We start from the raw sequence: 27396 nt of genomic DNA, 5'->3' as shown, positions 1-27396 counted from the left end.
CGAAAATTCAGCAAAAACAGCAATAATGTAAAATATGATTACAATTTAATATAACTGTTTTCTATATTAATATATTTTAAAATGTAATTAAATTTTAGCTTTGATATCACAGAAATTAAGCATCATTACTCCAGTGTTTCTGTGTCACATGACATCAGAAATCAGTCTAATATGCTGATTTGCTGCTCAAGAAACATTTCTTAATATTATAAACGTTGAAAACAGTTGAGCTGCTTAATATTTCTGTAGACAGTGATTTAGGATACTTTGATAACTTGAAACTTCAAAAGGACAGCATTTCTTTGAAACAGAAATCTTTTGCAATATTATTGTCTTTACTGTAACCTTTGATCAATTTAACAAACCCTTGTTGAAAAGTGTATATTGGTAGTAATACGGCACAGGCTGTTCACACTGCACACTGGATCTGTTTGTTCTGACAGTGTAGTCAATATTCTGCATATCAGTTGACTTGCACGTCTCAGTCTCTATGCAGACATATGAGAGTATGTCTCATTAAAAGAAAACACTGAAAACAGTTTGCCTCTGCTAAGGTCCATTAATGACATCTTGCCATGGTGCTGAACTCAATTCTTTCTGAGTGTAAGATAACATAACAAAATGATTAGCCTATACGTTCATGTATGCAGTGTTTGAAACCGCATATGTTGGCTAATTAACCAGATGATGCATTGTGAATGGCATATGAAAACCAGGATTAATTAATCAATTCAGACACTACTGCACTTTGTGTACCCTACAATAATATCCTGAATGACAAGAAAAAAAAATCAGTTCCCCTTACAAAAACACATTTACAAAATGTTAAGCAGGCATACACACAACTTTATATCTATGTCCCTATAATTTATGTAAAACCCGAACGGAATTGTGTAATTCAGTCATGGAATTTACTGTTTAATGTGGAATGTCACAGAATTTAGCAAAATTCAGATGAATAAATCAAAAGTTGCGTGATATTGACAAGTGACTGAATATTCAACAGCAAAAAGACGGCTATTAAAATATCTGCAATGAAGAAGTCTGCATGTTCTGGGTTTCTCTGTGTGAAGGGTCAAAACTACACCAATGTCACCTAAGATAAGCTACTATGTCCTGTTGTCATATTTTGCATTATTTACTTATACCTTTGGCCACTTCTCTGCCCAAACACTGCAATTAATCTGCCTGTGAGCAGCAGTAAAGTGTGCAATAACTTACCACAAACATACATGCTTGCACACACTCAGTCAACAATGGCGCAATTCCAACAAATAAAAAAAGCAAACAAAAACATTTCACAACACCTTAATACTAGGGCTTTGACTTTTGCCCAAAAATAATATTCGAAGTTCATTTGTTTATTAATATTAGAATATTCATTCATATTTTGACCATTAAATGCCACGGCGCTAGGGCTGGGCTAAGGGGGCTTAAGCCCCGAATGTTTTTAGTAAAGCACAGAATATTTTGATACCTGTTATTTTGTTCTCATAGAGCAAAACAATTAATCAGAATGTGAATAAGATTACAGCTGCCGCGATTACCTAATCATGAAAAGTGCATATTACAGTTTTATTTATATTTTCCCCTTTGCATTAAAAGGTACTTGCAACGTGCTTTTGCAGCATTGAGCATTGTAGCCAATCACAGACATGTCTGTTGAACGCATCGGCCAATCAGAGGCGTTTAAATGAGTCGCTGTGCTGAAGATGTGTTCTTTACGCAAACCTGCCATTATTATTGACAATAAACTTAAAGGGATAGTTCACTTTGAAATTAAATTTTGATATGTTTTAGCTTACCTGAAGTGCATCCAAGATGTAGGTGTCTTTGTCTCCACAGTAGTTTCAATTTTGATATTTTTAGGTCAAACCGTTGTTGTCTGTCAGTCATATAATGGAGGTCTATGGGTACAGACTCCAAGAGCATGCACAGAGACGTCCAAATTAAACAATTCCCCATCGTTAGTGCACATTGATGGCCTAAGACACGAAACGAGCGGTTTGTGTGAGAAAACGAACAGTATTTATATAGTTTTAATCTATTTCAAGCAACCACGTCCTAGTGATCTGTTTACTTAGTCTGCGCAAGCGCCGTAGGGCGCCGGAATGCTCCGGAAGTGCTCTCTCGCGCATGTACGTCACTCATTGTGTACACAGAGATTTCTGCAGTATTACCTTTCACTGAGAACATCTAAAGTTATTTAGACGGAAAAGAAATCGCAATGGAAGACGATTTTGAGACATCAACAGACAACATTGAATTTTTTTCACAACCGTATTTATTTTAGGGATGGCGAAAACTAATAAAATTCTTGACCGACCACCGAGCCTCATTAGCCGGTTGAAACTGGTTAACCGATTAGTTTAAAATATGCTACGCTATTTGAAATAACAGCCATTTCGAGCCGCGCCTGCAATTTCACAACTCTGTCGCATCTCTCCACCGCTCTGCCTCCCGCTCTCTCACACACACACACACACACACACGGCGCCGGCGCCGCCCTTCCCCAACAGCGTGAAACATGAGTCCCGCAAACGCGGCGCCGAGGAGCTTGTATGTAATCGGCGGACAAATGGCTCCTTAGTTTCGAAATGGTTTGGGTACAAGGTGATCGCGTTGAAAATAAAGGCGTTTGTCTAGCATTAGAAGCTCATTTAAAACATTGCTCATTTCAGAAAATGACAGCTCCGAACCGAAGAGACGCCGCTTTAGTTTGAGGTAGTGCTAACAATAATAAAGAAAGATGATGATGATCATCATCACCTTATCTGTTACCACTGAAATGTAGATGTAATGTATTTTCATATTTAAGCGCTGTATCACACAAGTTGCAACTTACATCTGTGTCATTCTGTTTGGTGAAATGGTCCCACACACTACTATTTTCTGCACGCATCCTCCTGTCGTCTGCCCTGGCTCTAACCTCGAGTGTGTTGTAGCCTTTACTTTCTGCAAACCTTGTGAGCGCGCGATCCCAAACGCTGTGACCTCGCGCTGAATGTTTTTATTGGTTTATTAAGTACAAACGGGCGAGTTATGAAAGATTGAGTGAGAGGGATTTGTTCACTTCACACAAAAAGATATTGGAATGAGATGCTAACTGTAGTAGCGTTTAGTCCACTGTCTATAATAGACTAATTTAGAGATCACTTTTTTTTTTTTTTTTAACCGACTGCCGAAAACTTTGATCGGTTAACGTTGATACGGTCAACCATCGGTCAAACGGTCATCGGTTAACATCCCTAATTTATTTGAACCAGAATATACAGATCAAGAACTGAGAGCACTTCCGGAGCATTCCAGCGCCCTACGGCGCTTGCGCAGACTAAGTAAACAGATCACAAGGACGTGGTTGCTTGAAATAGATTAAAACTATATAAATACTGTTCGTTTTCTCACACAAACCGCTCGTTTCGTGTCTTAGGCCATCAATGTGCACTAACGATGGGGAATTGTTTAATTTGGACGTCTCTGTGCATGCTCTTGGAGTCTGTACCCATAGACCTCCATTATATGACTGACAGACAACAACGGTTTGACCTAAAAATATCAAAATTGAAACTACTGTGGAGACAAAGACACCTACATCTTGGATGCACTTCAGGTAAGCTAAAACATATCAAAATTTAATTTCAAAGTGAACTATCCCTTTAAGGTGCAAAAAAGAGATTCACGGCAATGCATTTGATATTCTTGATGCTGCTCTGATGCACTCCTTCACGCACCGCTCTGTTTGTTATGATGACTAAAAAGTTCAGCGGTCTAACGATAGATCATCCATGTCCGAATGATTAAAGAAACCGGGGCTTACCGTTCACAGAAGGATGTTAACAGTGAACGAATGCTTGGTCAAATGTAAGTAGATAAATATTTAATATTTGACAACTGTTTTGCAATAGAAATGATACCGACAGTATCCGGTGACGCAAATTACGCAACTTTTTTTTATTATTAAATTTTGCCTTTTTGAATTGAAAATATGCTATAATTTCCTTTATTCATGTAGAGAGAATGTATGCATACTTAAAAATAAAATTATTTGCAGATACTTTATTAACTTTATTATTTCACTAATACAATAAGCCTTTCTTTTTCTTTATTCCCTTAAATCGCTTATATCATTTCCTTTAATTAAAAATATACCCAATTTTATCTTGGGCTAAAGCCCTGAATATCCACTGACCTTAGAACCGCCCCATATTCAAACTTAAGTTGTATATTCGGTCCACCAGTGTATCAGTCGATGTCAATAGGCAGGCAATGATGTTTTCAGAAGAAAAAATACTTTTCCCTGTTTCTTTGGGAACCCAAAGTATCGCCACGCGTTGCTTTTCAAATTGCCAGGAGTGTAAATGTCAAACTCCTCGTCAGGCGTGGGTGTTGTAGGCGTTGGCGCGCCCATTGTTTTGATATACATACAAAATAGGCGCTAACGTCACCTACAGGAGCCCAGATGACCAATAATTGCCTTGCTAATGAGCTCGCGATTCACAACTTCACCAGGTGTGAAAAAGCCTCGGAATCTGAACTGAAAACAACGTTTACAAGCAAACACATTTACAAAAAAGAATGCCCATAACAGGTTTGAATATTAAACGGCTGCCTAATATTTGTTTGAATATCATTATTTTTTTAAATACTCAAATTATATTCGAATAACAAAGTTCAGAGTCAAAGCCCTACTTAACACATCACCCATTCAAGAGTTTACTATATACATCCCCACACACAGTAGAATATGTTAAGACAGCTCCACTTACAATCTGTTTCTCAGTGTACTTGTTGGAGCTGAGCAGGTTGACCGCCTCCATGTGGCCGAAGTCAATGTCGTGGCCCAGGAGGAAGATGAAGAGCAGCTTGCACACATACTTCTTCTTGCTGTATCCATCCAAAGCCTTGTCTCCTTTAAACTTTGAGCGGATGTTGGCCAACTCTTTATTTATGCGTTTGATCTCAGCTTCCTTACTCTTACCTGAAGAGAGAAAAAGAAAACAGGGTGATATAATAACTGGGTGATCTGAACATATCAGGAGACACGTACAGCTGATGCTGATATTTTGCCACAAATTTAGATAATTACTTGTAGGGCTGGGTATTGTTAGGAATCTCACAATTTTCTCTTGAACTTTCAGATTCTTGAGGCTTCGATTCGATTTCGATTCGATTCGATATTGATTTATTAGCTTCGATATCGATTCAATAATAAGTAAATAGACAAGTAATTAAGTACCTGAATATATTTTTAAATAATGTGTGCAGTATTACCAATGTTTAAGAACAAATTGACCCCAGCATGTTTCCTGTCATGGTTTATTTAGAAGAACAAACTGTACAATATTGTACATGTGTTGAATACAAAACACAACTGTAACAAACAGGTGCTTTATTAACACTTTTAAAGTGCATGTAACTGTAAGTAGCAGAAAGTATATTTCTTTCTTCCTATACATTCAAGTTATAAAAGAAATGTAAACAGAAGCACAATACAAACATAAAAAATTGTCCAGAGCAAAAATTTAAATGTATAAAAAAAAAAAATCTATATATTAATTTAAACCGTATCTGAAGACAAACATTAACCTAATGTTACAGAGCCATAGGAAAGCATGGAGCTCTCAATGTCAGCATCAGCAGCCCTATTATTTTACTGTATTTACACAATTATTTTGAGGTAAACCAAAAGCTTAACAAAATCTGAGAAATAACCAATACTGGCCCACGTCTGCTAAATAGTCTTTAAAAACTACATACAAAAACACTAGTCTAGCTACAGGAGGAAAAACATTAAGGCGGGCGTAACTGTTACACGGTGCGATTTTTGCGTCATGTTATTTTTGTAACTTAGCTCTGAACAATCTGATTATCCCGGGAGACATCCCACAAGATTTGTGTCAACACAGAAAACATTTAATCACTGGATAGTTTTTTTCGTTTATTTAAAGTGTGGTTTATGTCAGCTGAATGTGCGGAACGCTTTTCATAGAAGAAGGTGTTTTAGCACAATTCACACCGAGCGGTAATTCAGGGAAAAAAAATATCCGAATGCTCCACAAGAAACTATGGTCTTCCGACCTTTTACCATCGTGTCGATTTATTTTGATTAATATGTGCCAGGGAGAGAGAGCAAGACAGCGCTTAGGAGACGGTAAAGCCTTTAAACTTTCGCCTGGCTCCACTGAGAGAGAGCGCGCGCGCGCGACAGGGGCTCGCTCTCTCTCTCTCTGCTCGTTCTTCAGTTAAACATGCGCCCTGTGACTGTCACACGCGCAGCAGTTCGTCTACATTCGGCTACTCACCGATCAGATAAGACTATGGCGGATGGTGCAGGCTTGAACGGAGTGCATGTTGCTGTTTTGGTAAAGCGCGTCTTGTACTACGCTGAACGCTCTCACCAGAGTGTTGCCCACAGCGCCGCCGGTGGACTGAATCGATTCATAGGATTTGATGAATCGATATTGAATTAAGAAACAAATAATTGCAATGCATTGATGAATCGATATTTTTACCCAGCCCTAATTACTTGCATTTACCACAGTACAGCTTAGACGGCTGTTTTGTCATCAAAAATATGCATTCATCCCTGCCTTCATTTGAACATTGAATTATTCGTATGCATCAAAAAGCTTAATGCATCTTCAAAAATCAATAAATCAGTTAAGGATGTTAAAAATATCATTAAAATCCAGTATATTCAAAAGAAAAACAAAGATAAGGACTTACAAGTACAAACAACAACAACACACACAGGCCACACTGTTATTACCAAAAACCCTGGCATGATTTACACATGAGCATATGGCTGTGTTGTCATTACAGATATTATGAAAATTGGTGCATTGAAAGTGAAATAAAAGGAGGTCCAGAAGAGCAGATGATGGTAAATGAAGAGGACAGGAAACCAGGAAAGACGACAGGAAATAGCAACACATTTTTGGGTGGTTGGGGTTAAACAGGATAAAGTCCTCCGAAAGATTAAGTGCCAGTGTGTACAAAAATTCAAATATCTGGAAAAGCCTAACAAAATGGAACCAAACAATACATGTTCTTGCAACCATGCATCCACAAAAAAATAAAAATGTACAGCCACTACACCATTAGCATGCAGGTTAAACCATTTATTGCGCTCTCTCCATCATTCACCCTTGGGCAAAGCATCAGATTTATTATTTGCTCCAATGTCACTTGTGCACACTGGGGCCATCCTTAAAAATATTCTTGTTTGCCGTAACCCGACCGACCCTGTCAATTTAGGACCGACCCAATTATTATTATTTTTTCCCTTTTAGTCCGACAGACTTGCCGGTTGTAAACTTGGGTTAAGACCGACCGATTTTTTTTAAACTCTTCAAACAACTAATACAAATGCAATAAAATAATGTTAATTATATTTTAGTAAGTATTGTGAATATAAATTGCCTAGGCCTACATACAAACGTAGGCTACGTTCTTTCTTCTAAATAGAAACCCATGGCGCGTCATCTATGATTATGTTTACACCATTGGTTCACACATATGCCTGCACGTTCGCTTCGTTTCATTCACTGTCAATGGTGCGCGCTTGGTAATAATGGCTGCGGCTTTATTACTTTTAAGATTATTACTTTAAAGATTATTTCATTCTTATGTTGTCGAATATGGTTTATTCAAAAATAAACGTGTGAGAGCGTGTTATAGGCAATACGTCATGTTATAGTCAGATATGACGACGTATGCAACACGCATCGCCGCAGCTGATGAGCATCATCAAGCCAACGTGCAAACTATCACAAATCAAAGTGAAAGTAAGTCGCAGATGCTTAAAACACAATCATTTTCATTAAAAGTAAAGAAACGAAATGATCTTACCAGGGCTGTTGCCACTCTCTCTTATTGCAGTCTTTGATTTTGAAATTTTAGCTGATGATCAATAAATGCATCTCATATCTGTTGCTTTCGGTGACGTGCACTCCATTAAATCTGCATATAGCGTGGGAATTGAAGATCGGATTTCTATCCGCAAAATAAATTGTGACCAGGTGTAAATAGAATCGTTTTGATAAATAAGATAGCTATCCAATCTGAGAAAACGAAAACGATGAAGTGGCCAGGTGTGAACAGCCCTAGACATCGGTGAAAAACTAAATATAGATCCATTCTTAATGTAACATGTTTTCTCATAGGTATTACATTGTGGCTTCTTTCTTGATTCTGCCTGGGTGGAGAACAGTAGTTACTCTTTTTTTTTTTTACAGAGAACCGTTACACCCCTATTGCTGATTTTATATTTTGGTGCAATATCATGTCTGCAATGCTTTTCTAAAAGCAGTATCATCCAGTATTATGATCTTCCTGGTCCAATAACTTTTGAACAAGCACACATGCTTTTACTGGTGTTGTAGTTTTAATGATTCCAGTTAGAAACTAATAAATCAAACTGTTTCAAAATTCACTTTTTGATGAATCATTAGAAATAGTTTTTGCAGTGATCATTGGTTTTATAAGAATTACAAATGACTCACTAATCTTGCTAGTATGGTAGCAATAAAGGACTGAATTAGCTTTTATCCACAGAATACACTCATTCCATCAAAGTAACCTGACATAGCTGCAAGCGGCATGGGTCAAAACATTTATTCCTACAATTTATGTAAGTGTAGATGGTAACCAACTTAAAGTTCAAGCTGTTTAACGGCTGGCTTCTCAGTCCAAAAGCTTGCAGAAACATGCAATCTGATTTCAACTGCAGCCAACACCAATCAAACTCTTATACAAAACAACTGAATAAACAGAGAAAAACATTAAGTGTATCAGACTTAGCCTAACTAAACGCACTCACAAAAGTTGAATGCAAACTTAACCAAAAAATGGACTCACATCTATTGACCCAAATATATCGTGTGTTTGTTATGATTAACTGACTACGACCTCAAAATGTAATGTCAGCATGTACATTGCATTCGCATATCCTTTTCTGATTTAGCATGTGTCGTTCTCCCGCTCACATTTATGCTGAAATGAAAAGTATCTGAAAATTGCTAATTCAAATCATGTCATGTTCAAATGAGAATACCAATTAATGGAATTATAAATTGAGTGGAACTGTTTGAAGTGAAACAGCCACAATGCACACTGATCTTATTTTAGAGAGCACAGAAGACTTAAGGGCTGCATTTGGAATCGCATACTTCCCTACTATATAGTAGACTAGGCGAAAAACGACAAAAGACAGAATCCACAGTACTCATAAAAGAGTACCCAGATGAGGGCATCCTTAAAAATGTTCTTGTTTGCCGTAACTCGACCGACCCTGTCAATTTAGGACCGACCCAATTATTTATTTATTTTTCCATTTAGTCCGACCGATTTGCCGGTTGTAAAATTGCGTTTAAACTCTTCAAACGACTAATACAAATGCAATAAAATAATATTAATTATATTTTAGTAGTAAGTATTGTGAATATAAATTGCCTAGGCCTACATACAAACGTAGGCTACGTTCTTTCTTTTAAAGGATAACTGTCGCCAAAAATGAACCAAGGGTCTTTTTGTTAATCTATCCGAGTCAAACTTTCGTGTAAAAGCATAATTAGAATGGAAACGTCACTTTTAAGATTGACTGTATTTTCGTTTTAGCTCAAAATGCCTTTTGAACTGGACTCGGGAGTGCTAGGCGCACTTCTATGATAGCATCAAAATCACAACATAAAACTGTGCTTGAAGTATCACCAGGGGCTCTACACATGAACTCGAGCATTGACTAGGGCTTTGACTTTTGCCCAATTAAATGAGTCGCTGTGCTGAAGATGTGTTTTGCACGAGCTCACCGAGTTCTACACTTTACGCAAACCTGTCATTATTATTGGCAATAAACTTAAGGTGCAAATAAGAGATTCACGGCAATGCATTTGATATTCTTGATGCTGCTCTGATGCACTCCTTTACTTCCTACTTAAAAAATATACATATATTATTTGCAAATACTTTAAATTATTTCACTAATACAATAAGCCTTTCTTTTTATTTATTCCCTTAAATCGCTTTTATAATTTCCTTTTTCCTTTAATTAAAAATATACCTAATTTTATCTTGGGCTAAAGCCCTGAATATCCACTGACCTTAGAACCACCCAATATTCAAACTTAAGTTGTATATTCTGTCCACCAGTGTATCAGTCGATGTCAATAGGCAGGCAATGATGTTTTCAGAAGAAAAAATACTTTTCCCTGTTTCTTTGGGAACCCAAAGTATCGCCACACGTTGCTTTTCAAATTGTCAGGAGTGTAAATGTCAAACTCCTCGTCAGGCGTGGGTGTTGTAGGCGTTGGCGCGCCCATTGTTTTGATATACATACAAAATAGGCGCTAACGTCACCTACAGGAGCCCAGATGACCAATAATTGCCTTGCTAATGAGCTCGCGATTCACAACTTCACCAGGTGTGAAAAAGCCTCGGAATCTGAACTGAAAACAACGTTGGAATTTTGTCAGTCAAAAGTAGTCAATCTCCGAATGCAACGTAAGGAGAGTAAAGATGGAAAGCTCCTAAAGCTTGTTTCCATATAAATTCTAAGTGTCTAAGTTATCATGCTTTTCATTGGAATTACACGTTCATGACATTTCCTCATATGGAGTCAGTTTATTACGTTACATTCGGAGATCGACTACTTTTGACTGACAAAATTCTGGCCACCGGAAACACTAACTGATCAAGTGAATCGTACAAAACCTTTATTTTTAGTAAACTTTGTGTACACAATGTAGTCAATGCTCAAGTTCATGTGTAGCCCCTGGTTATACTTCAAGCACAGTTTCATGTTGTGTCAAGTCTTCTTAGTGTTTTAAAAAAAGCGATTTTGATGCTACCATAGTAGTGCCCCTAGCACTCCCATTCAAAAGGCATTTTGAGCGAAAACATGGTCAATCTTAAGTGGTGATTACATTCTAATTATGCTTTTACACGAAAGTTTGACTCGGCTAGATTAACAAAAAGAGCCTAGGTTCAATTTTGGCGACAGTTACCCTTTAAATAAAAACCTGTGGTGTCATCTATGAATGTGTGTACACCATTGGTTTATGCATGTCACACTATGGCCTGCACGTTCACTTCGTTTCATTCACTGTCAATGGTTCGCGCTTGGTAATGATGGCTGAGGCTGCAGTAAATAAAATGTTTGCGGTCACCGTTCAAAGTCATACGGGTTCAGGCACCATAATACATCTAAAAAATGTATTAAAACATCTCGAAGGGATGCTCCCTCAAGCTCCCTCTTTAAGATCGTCCTAACGCCTGTTAGTTGTCTGTGGATTTGCCTATATTTGGCGTTGAAAATGGAAACGTCTTTAGACATGGAAAATCATTTTACAATCGATTCAATGAACATGTCTCAAATCGAACAGGATTTTTTCACAAAAGTGACAGCACTATAAAGCAACGTAACCGGTCTCTGATTTGTAGGTTGCATTGACACCTAGCGGTGGATGCAAGTAAAATAGTATAGCCTAGTAACCAGTAACACCATTGGAATTAAATATATATTTTAATATGATATATTTTTTTGTTTACTTTTCTGAAAGTACAGCATATTTAAAGCTATACATTTTAAGACAAGAATGTTGTGTTTTGTTACAGATCTGCTTTTTAATGATGAATGAATGCAGCTGGAATTAATGCAATAAACATGTTTTTTGACAAAGAAATCAAATTGATTGTGGTCTATATAACCTGCATCAGAATGAGGTTTGAAATGGTGCGCCCGAAGGAAAGTCAGTCAGTGACATCACGATAAGCAAATTTGTTCAAATTCATACCTACGTAAATCACCATGACCAAAATTGTATATATATATATTTTTTTTGTTTTTACATTGAATCTTGGAAAAAAAATATAGACCTACCGGTTACTGCAAACCAAAATATTTGTAAGGATGGCCTGATCTACTACTTCCGGTGAGATTCTGAAATGTGGATATGATGGACACTTTACTGTCCCTCCCATCAGGCCAGGGGAGAGCAACCGACTGGATTATATTCATATTATATGCAACACATACTTTATCAAACGTGAAGTAATTACTTCTTCAAAATAAGTACCTACCTACTCAAGATAGTTTGCTATTTCGGATGCTGCCGAATACTTTTGACTGCTTTACATAGCTTATCTTATTGCACAAACCAAACCAATGAAAAGCTGCAGTTATAAAGTTAATAATAGTTATTATTTAAATTTTTCATATCGATCACAGGCCCCAAGATCTAATCAAATCATATTGTGGCATGTTTTGAAATCTGCAAATATCATATCACTAAGATAATCAACGTCTGATCGTATCATGATGACGAAATGTCCAATTTACATTCCTAGTGAGCACATCATCTCCACAAACGCATGCATTACCAACTATGCCATAGTGTGCATATCTGTTTCAGTATGGAAGAAGCTACACAACGTTTTGTGCATAAAGCACTAAAATAAAATCTGGGTATTAGAAAGTAGAAATACACAACAATGCTGAAAAAGAAAAGCAAGTCAGCATGCCAGAAAAACAGCAATTTCACAGGACACCTGGAACTAGGTGTGTTTGTGGTGCCAAAATATGATATACAATACAAATTACAATCCGCAAGCCAATAAGCGCAAAACAATTCACTCACTTATATGACAAATGTATCATAAGTTGTTACCCTCGAAATTGGCTATTTTAACAGCTTTATTTAGATGCTCAACAGAAAATGTGGATCAAAAAGCTCACCACTATCAATCTTACATGCAGCCACTCTTTAAAACCCCACAAAATTATTACGAAAAAACGAATCACAAACTCCTAACATGAGCCTAAAGAAAGATTAAGATTTTAGAGGTAAAATTTGAGGAACAACGCCGGGCAGACACAGACGAAGTTACTTAACAAGATGACCCTCCTATAACGCTTAGCTCAAGGCGACAGCTTGATAAATGGATTATCGTGAAAAACACATCTGAAACAAGTCCTCTTGGCGAGCAGCGATATCAACCGCTCTCCAGCTAGTCAAGGTGACGAGAGCAACATAGACAAGGCATGCTGGACAGATCCTCTGCAGTGCACGAGCGGCGGCCTAGCGTTAGCGGGCTCTCTGGCGATCAAGCATCACTCCATCACCGGAGGAGCTAAAGCTAACGGGCCCGAGTGATCGCGACTACTCTCATGACCTCCCTCACCAAGAGCCACTGATCCGACTTGCACCTTTTAACCTTCAATTCTGGCTAAAAAGCATCACGGAGCCAAGAAGAGCATATCATATAGCAGTACCATTTGATTCAGTTTAGGGCGTTTATAGGAAGAGTTGGGTGCAGCTGCTCGCATTAGAAAATGACTAACGTTAATGGTGTTGGAGTGTGAAGGGACACTTACAGTTTCTGATGTCCGAGATGAACACCGCTAATCCTCGCATTCCATCTCCCTTCGACACAGCCGGCATGTTTGCAGAGAGTGTTTTTCTTCAGGCCGACTTCAACACGAAACAAATGACTTTCAGATGTTCAGAGGCGCAGGTTTAACAGGAAAATACACCGAGCTAGCGGGCTAACTAACACGAACTCACTAACACTAGCTGCGAATTTAGTCTTGAGTTTTAAGCGCTCGTAAAGCACACAAATAATGTGGCCGCGAGAGTGTTTCGGAATAAAAGAGGTAAATGCAGTGGCTGAGAGAGAGAGAAGCTGGGGAGTCAGCAGCGCGACTGGGGTTTCCGTTGGCTAACGTTAATTCATTCAATCCTGTGAACTCTCTTCAATGGGAAAGCGAAGCAAGGCAAAAGCTGATGTTGCGTCAATGACTAATTTAAAAAACTAGCCAACGTGTTGTTTTTAATTTATGGTTACGCACCTAAATGTCGATGTCGTTAAAATTACAATTGATACCTCTCTGGCTTTAAGTCACGCACGGCAAGCTAGCCAAATAGCTAGCGAGCTGGCTAGCTCTATCAAATGTTAGAATACATCACCCAAATGACCGCGATAGGACAACGGGGAATTCTACTTTTTGACGAACTAATCTGACAGACCTGTTTCTCGAGAAAGAAATAGCTATAGGCTATATTTATCCGTCAATAATGTACGAGACTTTTCGTTCGGTCGGTGTACCCGGACGGAGCTCGTGACAGAACGGGCACTGAGCTCGCTCTGGCGCTTCCTCCCCAGATGTCCCGCCTCCAGCCCGTTACTCCTAATCTGATTGGCTAGTTGCACTTCTGTACCTGCCATTCAGTGCATAATTTGTCCGTTTAAACGTCAATTTAGTTGTTTAACCATTTTAATTGGCTTGAAAACAAGATCGACACTGTTGAAAGTATCAAAGTGCAAGTGTGTGTGGGAATGGTGATAAGTTACCTAAAGAGAGGTTTTAAATTATACCAATTAAATTTGACGATTGGTGTTCACCTGTTTAAGGCTGCTATTTCCAATTTAATGCGTGGAGGAGATAAACAAGTATCTGTTTAATCGTGTGCAAAACAATATTGCACGCAATATCTATACATCACCTTTTATTTTATTTTTATACAGTTTTTCTGATTTACTAAAACACATTTATTGAAACCATCACTCACTTTCTCAAAACCTCAAACACAAAACCACATTTTCAAACCAGAGAACCTCTGACTCTTCTTGGCTAAATCAAACCAAAAAAAAAAAGTCCCGCCTCCTGTTCGGATCTGGCCACAAGACATCAACATCACAGGCGATGTCCTCGCGGGCTAGGCATGGGAAAAATATCGCCTTGTGTGCCGAATCCACCCTTGGATCAAGGTGATATTTCCCCCACGCTGCCCAATGGGACATTTACAACCCTTTGTCCAACTCCGTTACAGCCCCGACGCCTGGTTTTGGCCAGATTGACGCCTGCCTCATATACGTAGGGGTGATATCAGCTAATTTGGGCCATTTTTCGTTAAATCGTTTGGGACAATAATACAACACAATATATGCCTTTTCCATGTGTTTTTATGATTAATAATGACTGTTTAAAAAAAAAAATCATTTTGTGTTGAAATTATTTAATAAAATATAATTATTTATAGGCCCTACAGTTCTTGAAACATCAGCTGTGCCAACTTTTTTTGCATGAGCAGTTTAAGGTAAAATGGGCCAGTCAAACTGCAAAGGGAAAAAAAACACAATTGCTTATACAGCCACATAACATTTAAAGTGCATTAAACAAACATATTCATATGTGCCATTAAAAAAAAAAAACATTTTGGGTTCAAACCCACATATTAAAATGTGCAATTAAAATAGTTTTTGGAACTGTGTGTGTGTGTGTGTGTGTGTGTGTGTGTGTGTGTGTGTGTGTGTAAAACACATTTAGATCGAAATGTGCAAATTACAAAAATTCACATTCAAAATTCCTTTCCCTCCCTGTTTTATATTTGTATCCTTTCCTCTCTAGTCCTTGCTCCTCCTCTCTTTTCTCTCTTTCCGTCTCCTCTCATTTCCTCTGCATTCCTTTCTCCTCACCTGTTATCTCACTTCCTTTCTCCTCTGCTTGTCTCCTCTCTCATCCTTCCTCCTCCTCTCACTTCCTCTCTCCTCTCCTCACACACACTCACTCACTCACTCACACTCAAAACACATGTGTGTCATTGACACAGATGATGGCCCATTTTAGCTGAAACCATGTAGCCCATTTTACCTCAGTGGGTTAAGGTAAATTGGGCCGCCAAGAAAAACATCACTTTTTCAAAAAAAAAAATTCATATACCAAACTAACAATATTATTTCTGATTGATGCCATCAAGACAGATATTATGCATAGTTTTTTTTATGTGCATGTTAGTTTTTTTTATCGATGTATTATAATAGTTTAGTTAGATTTGGTATGCCAGACTACTTACCATGCAACTTTCTGGTGCGGTCTTGATTTGAATTATTGCCCCACCCACCATAGCAACCATAAACCAATCAAATCACCTGTTACTTGTCAAGCACAGTTATGACAACAGTTTGAAATCCTTTGCAGTCATTGGCTTTAAATTCCAGAGGGGCTGGGACCCCCAAACCTTAAATGGCCCATTTTACCTGATGGCCCATTTTACCTGATGGCCCATTTTACCTGATGGCCCATTTTACCTGATATCACCCTGAACTCGTGTGGCAGTTCGGCGGCATCAAAATCCAGTCTGTAACAGAAAATATTGAATAGTGCTATACTGAAAACACTACAATGTCTATATTTTCACACAATAGGGGCTGGGTTGGATCAGTATAGACAAAAACTACAAGCTACATGGTCAAATTACATTTTTTTCCAACTGATTACACACGTTTTAAAAACTGTCACTTTTTTTTCAAAACTCTGCACACATTCCCAAAACTGCACACAAAAAATGCAAAATGCCTCACATCTCCTTCAAAATGTAACACTGCATTCAAAATGCCATAAACACAAGTCAGAATAAAGCATTTGCATCAAATGGCAAACACTTCTTTCATAATAGTACATTTTTGGATATATGTAAACACTGTTGTTCTAAATCTAAAGCTCTTTGGTCTTTTATAGGCTTATATCTACATTTCAATACAATGTTCTACAGTGAAAGTAATCTGCTGAGAGGGGTAACAAGTACACTGCAATCAATGCAATGTAGAAACAGAAAACATTTACAGTTTTACCAACTGCTTACACACAAAATCTTTTCATGTCACACGATTTTTGAAACCTCTCACTCAAAATGCAAAACTACACACCAAATCTCCAAAACCATAAGCTATTTCTCAGCCTTTGACTCAGTTTTCAATTGCATAAAACACTTTTTTCAAAACACTACACACAATTCTCCACCTAAAACACAAAAATCTAATGGGAAGTGACTTGCTTTCCTTTTCTTAACACAACCAATCAAAATGCTACACTTATTCACCAGGCCACACACACACACACACACACACACACCTCACATGTGCAAACACTACAGTAATTGCTGATCACACAATCACTGCTTTACTGTAGTATAGCCTACAGTAGGCCTATGAATACAGTAGGTCACAGCAGGTCAGATTACCTGTTTTGAAGATTGACCCCCCCCCCCCCCCCCAAACCCCACACACACAACAATTGTGTTCTTTACTGTATTCTAGAATATTTTTTTGGTTTACATATGTTTATGGTTTTGTTGTATGCTACTGTAAACAACAGTAATGTTAAATATTTTCTGTTTCAACATTGCATTGGTGTTTCCAGTGTAGATAATTCATAAGGTTTACAGTGTACTTGTTACCCCTCTCAGCAGATTACTGTCACTGTAGAATGTTACATTGAAATGTAGATATAAGCCTATGAAAGACCAAAGAGCTTTAGATTTAGAACAACAGTGTTTGCATGATATATCCAAAAATGTACTATTATGAAAGAAGTGTTTACCATTTGATGCAAATGCTTCATTCTGACTTGTGTTTATGGCATTTTGAATGCAGTGTTACATTTTGAAGGAGATGTGAGGCAATTTGCATTTTGTGTGTGCAGTTTTGGGAATTGTGTGTAAAGTTTTGAAAAAAGGAGACATAGTTTTGAAAATGTGCAGTAAGCAGTTGGAAAAAACTGTATTAGACCAAACATTACTGTTGTATACAGTAGCATACAACAAAACTATAAACATATGTAAACCAAAAATATATTCTTTAGAATACAGTAAAGAACACAATTGTGGCTGTGGGGTCTCTGTCCATTGTTGGCATCCATTGTTCAAAACATGGTAATCGACCTTTGACCTATTTATAGGCCTATACTACAGTAAAGCAGTAAAGCAAATTGAGTCAATTTTGCCACTCTGACTTGTATTATGTAGTACAATTGGTTTGGTCACATCATTAGAAATAAATGTGAACAATTTTGAGTTTTGTTTAACTTTTGCCTGCCTGTGTTTAACGTTTTGAAACAGCATCACAGTGTGAAATGTGTTTAGAGTTTTGCAAAAAGAGTGTTTAAATATACCTGAACTTGTTTAATGTTTTACAGAAAGAGTGATGTATTTGACAAATTGGTTTAGGCTATTGAGAATTTGGTACAGAGAATGGGGTTTAGTGTTTTAGCAATTCAGAAAAACTGTAAGTTAAGTCAACTGATCACTTTTTGTCAAAAATTCTACACATGCTGATCTACATTAATGTAGAATATTTGATTTAGTAGTTTACATTAATGGCACTTTTTTTTCAAACACAGGGAAGCTTACTGCACTGTAAACACCCAGGATAGATGGCCAGTCCATCAAAATACATTTTTCCCAACCTGTATGACTTTCTTCTGTAAAATACAGAAGGAGATCTGAAGAATGTGGTTCAAACTACATTGATTATGATTGTATAGGCAAAAAAAAAAACACTTAAAAAAAAAAATATCTTCTTGTGTTCCACAGAAAGAAAATTAAATGCATACAGGTTTAAGGGTGACCATTTTGGGGGGTTTAATGTGCTCATGTATTTTCCCCTTTTCTCTTGTTTTAGTTTGGTCAATATTCATTCTCTCTTTTGCTTTAGAAAAAATGCATTCAATCCGTTTCTTGAGAGCGTCTAGTTTGCTAAAAAGTGTTTTTGTAAGATCATAAATTACATCAGCCAACTCTCATATCTCTCTGAAAACAATGAAATCATAACTGTCAAATAACATGAAATATAAAATTATTAAAGAATAAACACATTTCTCGAAACCCTCACCCACTTTCTCAAAACCTTAAACCTTATTTTATTTTTGCTCAAAATCACAATGCTTTCAGTTAATACACACATGAGTCAATATTATAAGCACTGCAGATAATTTGACACTACATTAAAAAAATGGAGAACATAATCCAAAGCATGCACTTGCAGAAAAAAATATATTGCAACAAAGTAAACTAATTTTGCAATTACGTAAATAAATAGTAGCCTAATCACAACTTAGTGAATAAATTGTATTCTGTATGCACTGCAAGTGTAGTATTGTAATGAATATTGTAGGCCTATTAAATGTATTCAGCACTTGCTTGCATACTGTGAAAATACAGTAACCCAACTGCAAAAGCCAAAAAGGTTAAAAAAGTATAAATGAAAAGCATGTTACAGAACAATCAAAAGAGTTGTGCAACTGCAAAATCAAGGTCAATGAGAGATTCATTCTGCCTAAGCATCACGTCTTCATGTTGGTCCAGCCTGAGGACTTTGTCCAAATCTCAGACAATGTCATTTCTGCAGGCAAAGGGAAAAACCTTGAAAAGCCAGATGAAGCCTTGAAAACACCTGCTCTTCCTCCTCCTCCTCCTCTTCAACCACCTCTTACACACACACTCGTCCTCCTCTCCCTCTTATATTGTTTCCATCCATTATTGGTATCAACGTTCAGTGCAACATTTTGAGTCAATTTTGGGACTCTGAACTGACTTGTGTTACAGTTTTTTAATCACATCATTAGAAATAAGTGTAAACAATTTTGAGTCGTTGTGTGTAACAACAGTGTTGTAGTTGTGTTTAACTTTTGCCTGCCTGTGTTTAGCGTTTTGAAACATAAATGCATCAGTGTGAAATGTGTTTTAGTCAGTGAGAATGTGTTTAGTTTTGCAAAAAGAGTCTGCGAGATTTGCAAATGGTGTCTATAGCCTACCTAAACATGTTTAGCAAATGCTTTACAGAAAGAGTGATTTAATCGACAAATTGGATTAGGCTATTGTGAATTTGGTTCAGATAATGTGTGTTTGAGCAATTCAGAAAAACTGTAATAATCGCGCTACAGTTTCATCCAATTAAAGTAACGCCTTAAAAGAGCGGAAAAAACGCAGAGAAGTTGAGCCTATGACGGAGAGCTGCAAGGAAGAGGGTGGGGCATTTAGTAAATCACGTGATTCTCGTCCAATCAAATCATTTAATAGTCACAGCAAAGAGGCGGGATCAATACAAGTGTGTTTTACATGAGCTCTGCTGCAGTCGTAGTGGAATCCAGTTGATCGAAATGGCGGAGACGGCAGACGGAATGGAGGTAAGCTGGAGCTACTCAAGGCCATTTTGCGTAGAGCACCTCCGATATGAATTAGCTATTTACTGTAGCCGAATCTGGCAACTTTATTTGTTCTGGTTATGATTATTTAGTCTTTGAACACATTTGTGTGCTGCATATGTAGTTATTTCAGATGGCTAGAAATGTGCGCACACGCATCTTGAGCATCCATTTTAGCCAGCCTCGGATAATTCATTCATTTCGCATCACGTGTCGGCTATTGCTAAGTGGCTAAAACGAGTTAGATCCTATAACGTTGTTATGTGCAGCCCTTAATTTATGGAATTCAATCTATTAGTGCGATTCCTGATAGCTGGCTGCCCGTTTCGTGCCCATGAGGGTCATTTAGAGCACGCTGGCGGGGTGCTTGAATGACTTATTGTTTGAAGCACAGACCGCATGGGACTGAAAACCGTATCTTGGTGGCTATGAGCTACTTATGCTACTTATTGTTGCTTTTTGCATCAACCACGATTAATCCGATTTAAATTAACGATTGGTTGGGGTTATGTAATTGGCGGTGTGGTAGTTTCTTTCTTCTTTTTTTCATCGACCACGTTTCCCCCTCATGCGTATAATCTGTTCAAGAGGTCTTCCGACGCTGTTAAAAATAATGATAGTGATTTTAAAAGGCGAATTAGTTTAACATTTAGTATATATTTTTCTTTTGTGGTTCTCATTTAAAGTTTTGATGGAAAATAGAGTCCAGATAACGGTTTCAAATAGCTTAAATTCTGGTTTTAAAGAGGTAACGTTAACTGTTAATACTGGTCTAGAACTGGCTCAAGCTGTAACGTTATATATTGATGGGGTTTGAATTTGTCTATAAAAAGTACCGGTATTTGTTTTGACTAAACGTTATTTTTATGCCGGTTGGTGGCGACAAATGATTTTATTGCTAGCGAGAATTGAAGCATTTAAGTGAATTGATTCGTTAAAACGAAACACTTTTTTAGATTAACATATATGCAAATCGACTTGGACAACGGAATTTTTGAAGTATTGCACACAATTACATCAAAGCATATTTATGATTACCTTAAGTCTTGGGGGTTTCCCCATAAAAATTGACTTAAAATTCAAAAGACTGCCAAATCTTAGTGAAGCCTAGCTCATGCTTTCATTGTGCATAATTTGCGATTTTTCCCTTTTTTAAATGTCTTTTTTTATTTGAGGTGTCCCAGGGAGAGAGCTCAGTGAAACCTGCAGCGGAAGATATGACCTCCAAAGACTACTACTTTGATTCCTATGCACATTTTGGCATTCACGAGGTACAGTCCTATTGGTTTTTGTCTCATGAGTAGTACAATTAAAGGTCTTCAAATCTGTGACTAATGTAATCCCATTCTGTCCACAGGAGATGCTGAAGGATGAAGTTCGTACTCTGACGTACAGAAACTCCATGTTCCACAACAAGCATCTCTTCAAGGATAAAGTGGTGCTGGATGTGGGAAGTGGAACCGGCATCCTCTGTATGTTTGCAGCCAAAGCTGGGGCCAAGAAAGTTATTGGGGTCAGTGTAAATCCTACCTCAGGGTCCCCGCGGATCCTTAAAAAGTATTAAAAAGTCTTAAATTCGATATTTAAAATTTAAGGCCTTAAAAAGTCTTAAATTCTTATTTTTACTTATGAAAAGTCTTATTTTTACCTATGAAAGGTCTTAAATTTTAGATGACACTTTGACGACGTATCTAAATGCTTTCCAAATGAAAACTATCTAATTAGCGTAGGCTACGTATTATTTTTATTATTCTATCTTTGTGGATTTGCTTGTTCACGTGACAATTCGCGTCATTTACGGCAGCGTATTAGCCTGCGTCTGTCTCCTGCACGCGAGAGAGGAGAGGATAAGAGAACGAGTAAATGTCAGTTCAATAATAAGTTCATTCTTTGTGCTTAGGATTGTCTATGAACTATGATGATATTGTAATCATTGTTTTAACTACGTACGAGGCACCGCGAGTTCGAGCTGACATCGCGTTTGTCTCTCATGCTTGCTTTCACTGTGTGATGTGTCAGTGCAGTTGTAGGTATGTCCCCAAATTAGTTTTTGTCTTATTATATTTATATCATGTTATGTTGTTATATTAGAATATCACGAGCAAGAGTGCCGTTTTCCTGTGCACAATTGCAAATGTGCTATTTATTTTATACAACAGTTAAATTAACAATGTGTGTTACTTTTTATATTGTCAATATTGTTTGTTTCCCCCTTTATTTCGCCGACGAGAATTTCATAATGAAACTGTAGTCCAACTCCAACAGACAGCGATTCTATTTTAAAAACTGAAATCCGCGTTTTGAACGAATCATTTGATTCAATGAATGAATCGGCCGTTTGAACAAATCGGTTGAATAAATCTCCAACAACTCGCTTATTAAGACAGTGACTTACTGCCACCTACTGGCGGGTTTAGTTGCATATTTAAAGTACCCTTTAATTAAAATGTTAAAATTATAAATAATTTCATATTTAAATATTGAATAGCTTTATTTATGCAATTGCAAATTAAGTGTAAATATAGTAATGCCAGTTCGGATGCCGCTTTTCTGTGTCACCTCTACACTGCAAGGATGGATTTTGGTACGGTCTTATTCTAACAGAATTGAATTTGAATGTTAGAATTTGACATAAAAGGTGATGCATACCTCTAAATATGTTTAGAAATAATTTCCATATTTAGGTGAAAATGGCCCTGGAAATCCCTTAATAATTTTTTTTATTTCAGTCACTACTGTGAACTGACCACTGCATAGATAGAATATGTTAAATATGAATATCTTTTAGAGTCTGCTGTCAACAACAGGCCTAAACCAGCCATGGTACCAGTACAAAATCAGTAAAATATCATTGAATTATTATCAACAAAACTTTGAAAATATCTAGATATATTTTTGTTAATATTGCAAACCCCTAATGTACGGTATTAATTTTGATTTCTTCAGGTCTTAAAAAGGTCTTAAAAAGCCTTAAATTTGACTTTAAAAAATGTGCAGATACCCTGTACCTGTTTCTGTAAATGTCGCCTCTTTGTTTTCAACCGCTTTTGTTATGTTCTTTTGAGGTGATAGGTGGGTTACCATGCTGTTCTTTTGTCATTATTCTTTTGTCATTCGTTCCCCAGATTGAGTGCAGCAGTATATCAGACTATGCTGTGAAGATTGTGAAGGCCAACAAGTTGGATCATAGTAAGGACTTCTCAGAACTTTTGACTTCCACATTCTTACAGACCTTATTTGCACAGCCAAGCCATAGCTTTTGTAATATTTTTAACTGAATTTATTGTATTGTGAGTTATGTTCCTCAAATACTTACCCTTATTTTCCCTGTCTAGTCGTTACCATTATTAAGGGGAAAGTGGAGGAGGTCGAGCTTCCCGTGGAAAAAGTAGACATAATCATCTCGGAGTGGATGGGCTACTGTCTCTTTTATGAATCCATGCTCAACACTGTCATTTATGCAAGAGACAAATGGCTGGTGGGTGTATGCTAATGTTCTTAAGCATTGAGGTGTTAGTGCTATTCAATGTAGAAATTGTGCATGCAGACCTTAACATGATAAATGTTCACGTTGCCCTTTGTTTTCCTTTTTCAGAAACCCGATGGTCTGATTTTCCCTGACAGAGCCACGCTCTACGTCACTGCTATCGAGGACCGACAGTACAAGGACTACAAAATTCACTGTATGTCAATCTCTGAATGCACTCTTGAGGGTTTCAGCTGTCTCTGACAGATGATTTTCATCTTTGGATTTTTTTTTCCCCGTTAGGGTGGGAGAATGTTTATGGATTTGACATGTCCTGTATCAAGGAAGTGGCTATTAAGGAACCTTTAGTGGATGTTGTTGACCCCAAGCAGCTCGTGAGCACTGCCTGCCTCATTAAGGTTAGTTTACTCCACCAAAAATGTGCTCTAACAATACATAAAGCATTTTATTTTATATAAACCTTGCTTTATTCAACCTATCTTTCTCTCGGTTCATTAGGAGGTGGACATCTACACGGTGAAGATTGATGACTTGTCCTTCACGTCGCCTTTCTGCCTGCAGGTGAAAAGGAATGACTACATTCATGCACTGGTAACCTACTTCAACATAGAGTTTACTCGCTGCCACAAGAGGACAGGCTTCTCTACTAGTGAGTACTGTTTTTGTTTATCTTTGCCCTCTCTAAGATACCATTTTCACCATGAGTTTTTTGAAGATTAAATAAACCCTGTTGAAAAACAAAGTGAATTTGTCTTTTAGGCCCCGAGTCTCCTTACACTCACTGGAAGCAGACTGTGTTCTACCTTGATGACTATCTGACGGTAAAGACTGGAGAGGAGATCTTTGGCACCATCAGCATGAAACCTAACGTCAAGAATAACGTAAGCCCCATCTCTACTCTACTATTCTAAAAGCGTAGAAAAATGTATCTTTTAAATCTAGATTGTATTGCATTTACATAGTTTAATTGGGGTTTGCCTTATTTTTAAAAGAAAATATTTTTCAACCATTTATGATCAAATAAATACAGTAAAGAGTAATAGTTATTTCACTATATAAAATAATGGTTATCTATTTTAATTATGTAGTTTCTGTTATGTCAAATCTGAATTTCTAGCATCATTACTCCAGGCTACTGTCAGTCACATGATTCTTCAAAAATCACTGTAATATGATGATTTGGTGGGCAGCAATTTTTTTTATATCAATGCTGAAAATAGTTATGCTGTTCAAGTAATATTTAAATACAACATTCAAAACAGCATTTTTTTATTTTTGTTCACTTGACTAAACTTGGTCTTCTTGCTAAAGTATTAATACCTATAAAAAAACTAAACTTTTTGAACTAGTGTATTGTAGGCTTGAAACTAAATGATCAAAGGGTTCCCCCCCACTGCTTAATATTTGCTACCGTTTTAGCAGCAATATGAAGATAATCAATTTTAGTCTTCATTTAAAATGAAGCCTTTTGAACCTAAAAAAAACGTTGCTACAGTTCTAATCTATACATGTCTTTTAAAAAAACCTATATATATACACATACAAACTAAAGGTTGGTCTAACTTTTATACCCCCCCCCCCCCTCCTCTTCCAGAGAGACCTGGACTTTAACGTCGACATCGACTTCAAGGGCCAGCTCTGTGAGGTGTCCAAGACGTCAGAGTACAGAATGCGCTAGATTCCTTTAGCATCAGTGTGTGCGAGGCAACTCAGAGCAGTGTATGCGTGTGTGAAAACATGTACTTTGTTACATGACTGATGTGACAGACATTTTTAGAGATTCTGTTTTACAGAATGTTGTCTGACATGGAAGATTGAGAGTTATTGAACATTTTTAAATTAACTTCTTTTTTTTTTTTTTGATTTGTGTAATGCACCAAATGGGACTAAACATGGCAGATTTGTGCTTTTTTCCATGTACAAATTTCCTATTTTGGCCCTGCTTTTTTCAAATTTTAGGTGGACCATCTTAGATGGGATCCATTGAAATTATGCATGCATGCACACACATACAACTGCTCTATTTTGCCTGTCTGACAACATGTCATCCATATGTATGTCTTCTATTTTTATTTCCCCTCCTGCCATGATGTGTTGGTCACTGTAAAAAAAAAAATGCAAATCAGCTATTTGTATTTTGATATTCCATCATAACAAACATATTCCATGTAGGTAAACACCTGTTGTCATGTTTCACTGTGGTCAGGAGCTCTGCCCAGTGATTCCTGAATGAGCCCATATCATTTTGTATTTCTGCAGTTGTTTTGGACCATCAGTAGAGGGCTTCTGTGGCTTTCTTTGTCTGTGGAGTAACTGTTTCAATTCATGTAGTGCTCCTATGTCCTCCTTTGTTAAACCCCCACCCCCCTTTTTTAAATAATACTTGTGGCAATGACCCAAATGGAGGATAATATCGTGCTATGGAGATGGTGTAGTATTCTCTTGTACAACTCATAGATGGTGTTAACGAGCACTATTTTAGATCTTTTGATCTTTTTAATGTCATATAGGAAGAATCTTCATCCAATGGCTGACTGTTTAGTTTAAGCTTATCTGCTGCTCTTTTGCACTTTAAGCACTTAAAACTAAGTTTCTCAGACCCAGAGCTACAATTTAATTCCACGGAGTAAAACCTTCAGACTAAATTTTCCGTAGAAGTGCTTTTATTGAAGGGTGATGCTTTTCCTGTGTTTGAGTAACTTCACATTTGTTCCATATTGTGATCTTCTCTCATGGTGTTGCTGTGTACAACAGTGTTTTTGTCGAGGGGTGCAAGTTCACGTTGTGTCTAGCACTGGTGTGGATTATTACCAGGCAGGCATTTGTCCACTAGGAATTGTTTCTTTTTTCTTTTTTTGAAATAAACAAAACAAATAAACAAATTAAACCTGTTTTTGTTTTCAATGATTAAATGCAAACTTGCTGAACTAGCTTTTCATTTAAAATTATGAAAGCATTTTATATAGGCACATTTATCCAATGAATGATTGGTTATTTTAAATGTTTGGTTATCTATTTCATGCTTATTTGAAAGCATGACTTTAAGTTGTTTTGAATTGCTTCCAGATTAAGTTGAGACATTTAGGATAATGTACAGTTTTTTAATTTGAGTACCACCTGCTATTTACGCTGGAGCTATAGTCATTTGAGGTTGAATCTTTAATTGTTCTGCTTTCAGTTTTTACAAACATAGCTGCACACCTGCTTTTATAGTGTACTGCTGCTCACAGACCTAAATTAATGCCTCTGCGCTTTTTGTTCTTGTTTGTTAGGGCTTCATCCTTTGCGTTTTTTTATGTTGTTCATTTTAACCTTATTTATTATTCTCAGGTTGGGTAAAGTAGGTAAAATCTGACCTAAATCAAGCATTCAAATGGTACTTGCTTACAATTTGAACGGAAGACTTCAATGTGGTCAGTTCTTGCTGAAGGTTTTGACAATATTGGCTGACAATTGCTTACAAATAATATTGCAGTAATTTATTAGATGCAATAAAGGCAAATAAAAGCTAATAGCAAAGTTTCAATCAAAGGTGTAATCAGCTGGTTGTTGAGATACTGCTCAATCAGTATCTAATTGGACTGTCATCAGTCTTTGAGTCGAGCAGTTAGGTTATCTTCTGCTGTCATCAGTTGTAAAGCTAAGGCTTCTGCATTCCTTAAGCTTTTTTCTGATGTAGCCTGCGTTTTCTCCTGTAATCTCTCCTCTGTGTCCGTCTCCTTTTCATCTGTAAAATATGCTTTGTCTACAGCATTACCTTTTTCTCCTAAGCATTTTTTTTTTTAAGGTGCTATGTGGAGGTATTTTTAATAAAATTAATAATTTTTTTATTGCCTGTGTTTGAAAGGGTTGTAATCTCAAAATACAATGATCTACTTGGCGGGTTTTACTATTACCTCTGAAAGCTAGTATTCCTATTTCTGTGTAGTCT

The 27396-nt window shown here is 37.1% G+C and overlaps 2 protein-coding genes across 5 annotated transcripts in view; one reads left to right on the top strand and one right to left on the bottom strand.

Moving 5' to 3' along the window:
• ap2a1 (adaptor related protein complex 2 subunit alpha 1) overlaps positions 1-14144 on the bottom strand; it is a 31542-nt gene extending 17398 nt beyond the window's left edge. For all 3 annotated transcript variants that reach the window (XM_079623266.1, XM_079623267.1, XM_079623268.1), the window contains exons 1-2: positions 13373-14144; positions 4767-4978 (exon numbers count right to left, since the gene is read on the bottom strand). In XM_079623266.1, coding sequence (XP_079479392.1) covers positions 4767-4978; positions 13373-13439 — 279 coding nt within the window. In that variant the 5' untranslated portion in view covers positions 13440-14144. The remainder of the gene's footprint in view (positions 1-4766; positions 4979-13372) is intronic.
• Positions 14145-19770: 5626 nt separating this feature from the next.
• prmt1 (protein arginine methyltransferase 1) lies at positions 19771-26356 on the top strand. Of its 2 annotated transcripts, none has more exons than XM_079600417.1 (10): positions 19771-19960; positions 21163-21249; positions 21336-21491; positions 23104-23167; positions 23314-23456; positions 23574-23661; positions 23748-23863; positions 23964-24114; positions 24225-24346; positions 25060-26356. In XM_079600417.1, exons 1-10 carry the CDS (start codon positions 19934-19936, stop codon positions 25141-25143), a joined length of 1038 nt encoding a protein of 345 aa, XP_079456543.1. In that variant the 5' UTR covers positions 19771-19933; the 3' UTR covers positions 25144-26356. The 2 variants fall into 2 exon arrangements, with proteins under 2 accessions (XP_079456543.1, XP_079456542.1); XM_079600416.1 differs by having other exon boundaries at positions 21154-21249.
• Positions 26357-27396: the final 1040 nt, after the last annotated feature.

The sequence above is a fragment of the Phoxinus phoxinus genome, assembly GCF_949152265.1.
Source record: "Phoxinus phoxinus genome assembly, chromosome: 1".
NCBI lineage: Eukaryota > Metazoa > Chordata > Actinopteri > Cypriniformes > Leuciscidae > Phoxinus > Phoxinus phoxinus.
This window is presented reverse-complemented; position numbering and strand designations above follow the sequence as displayed.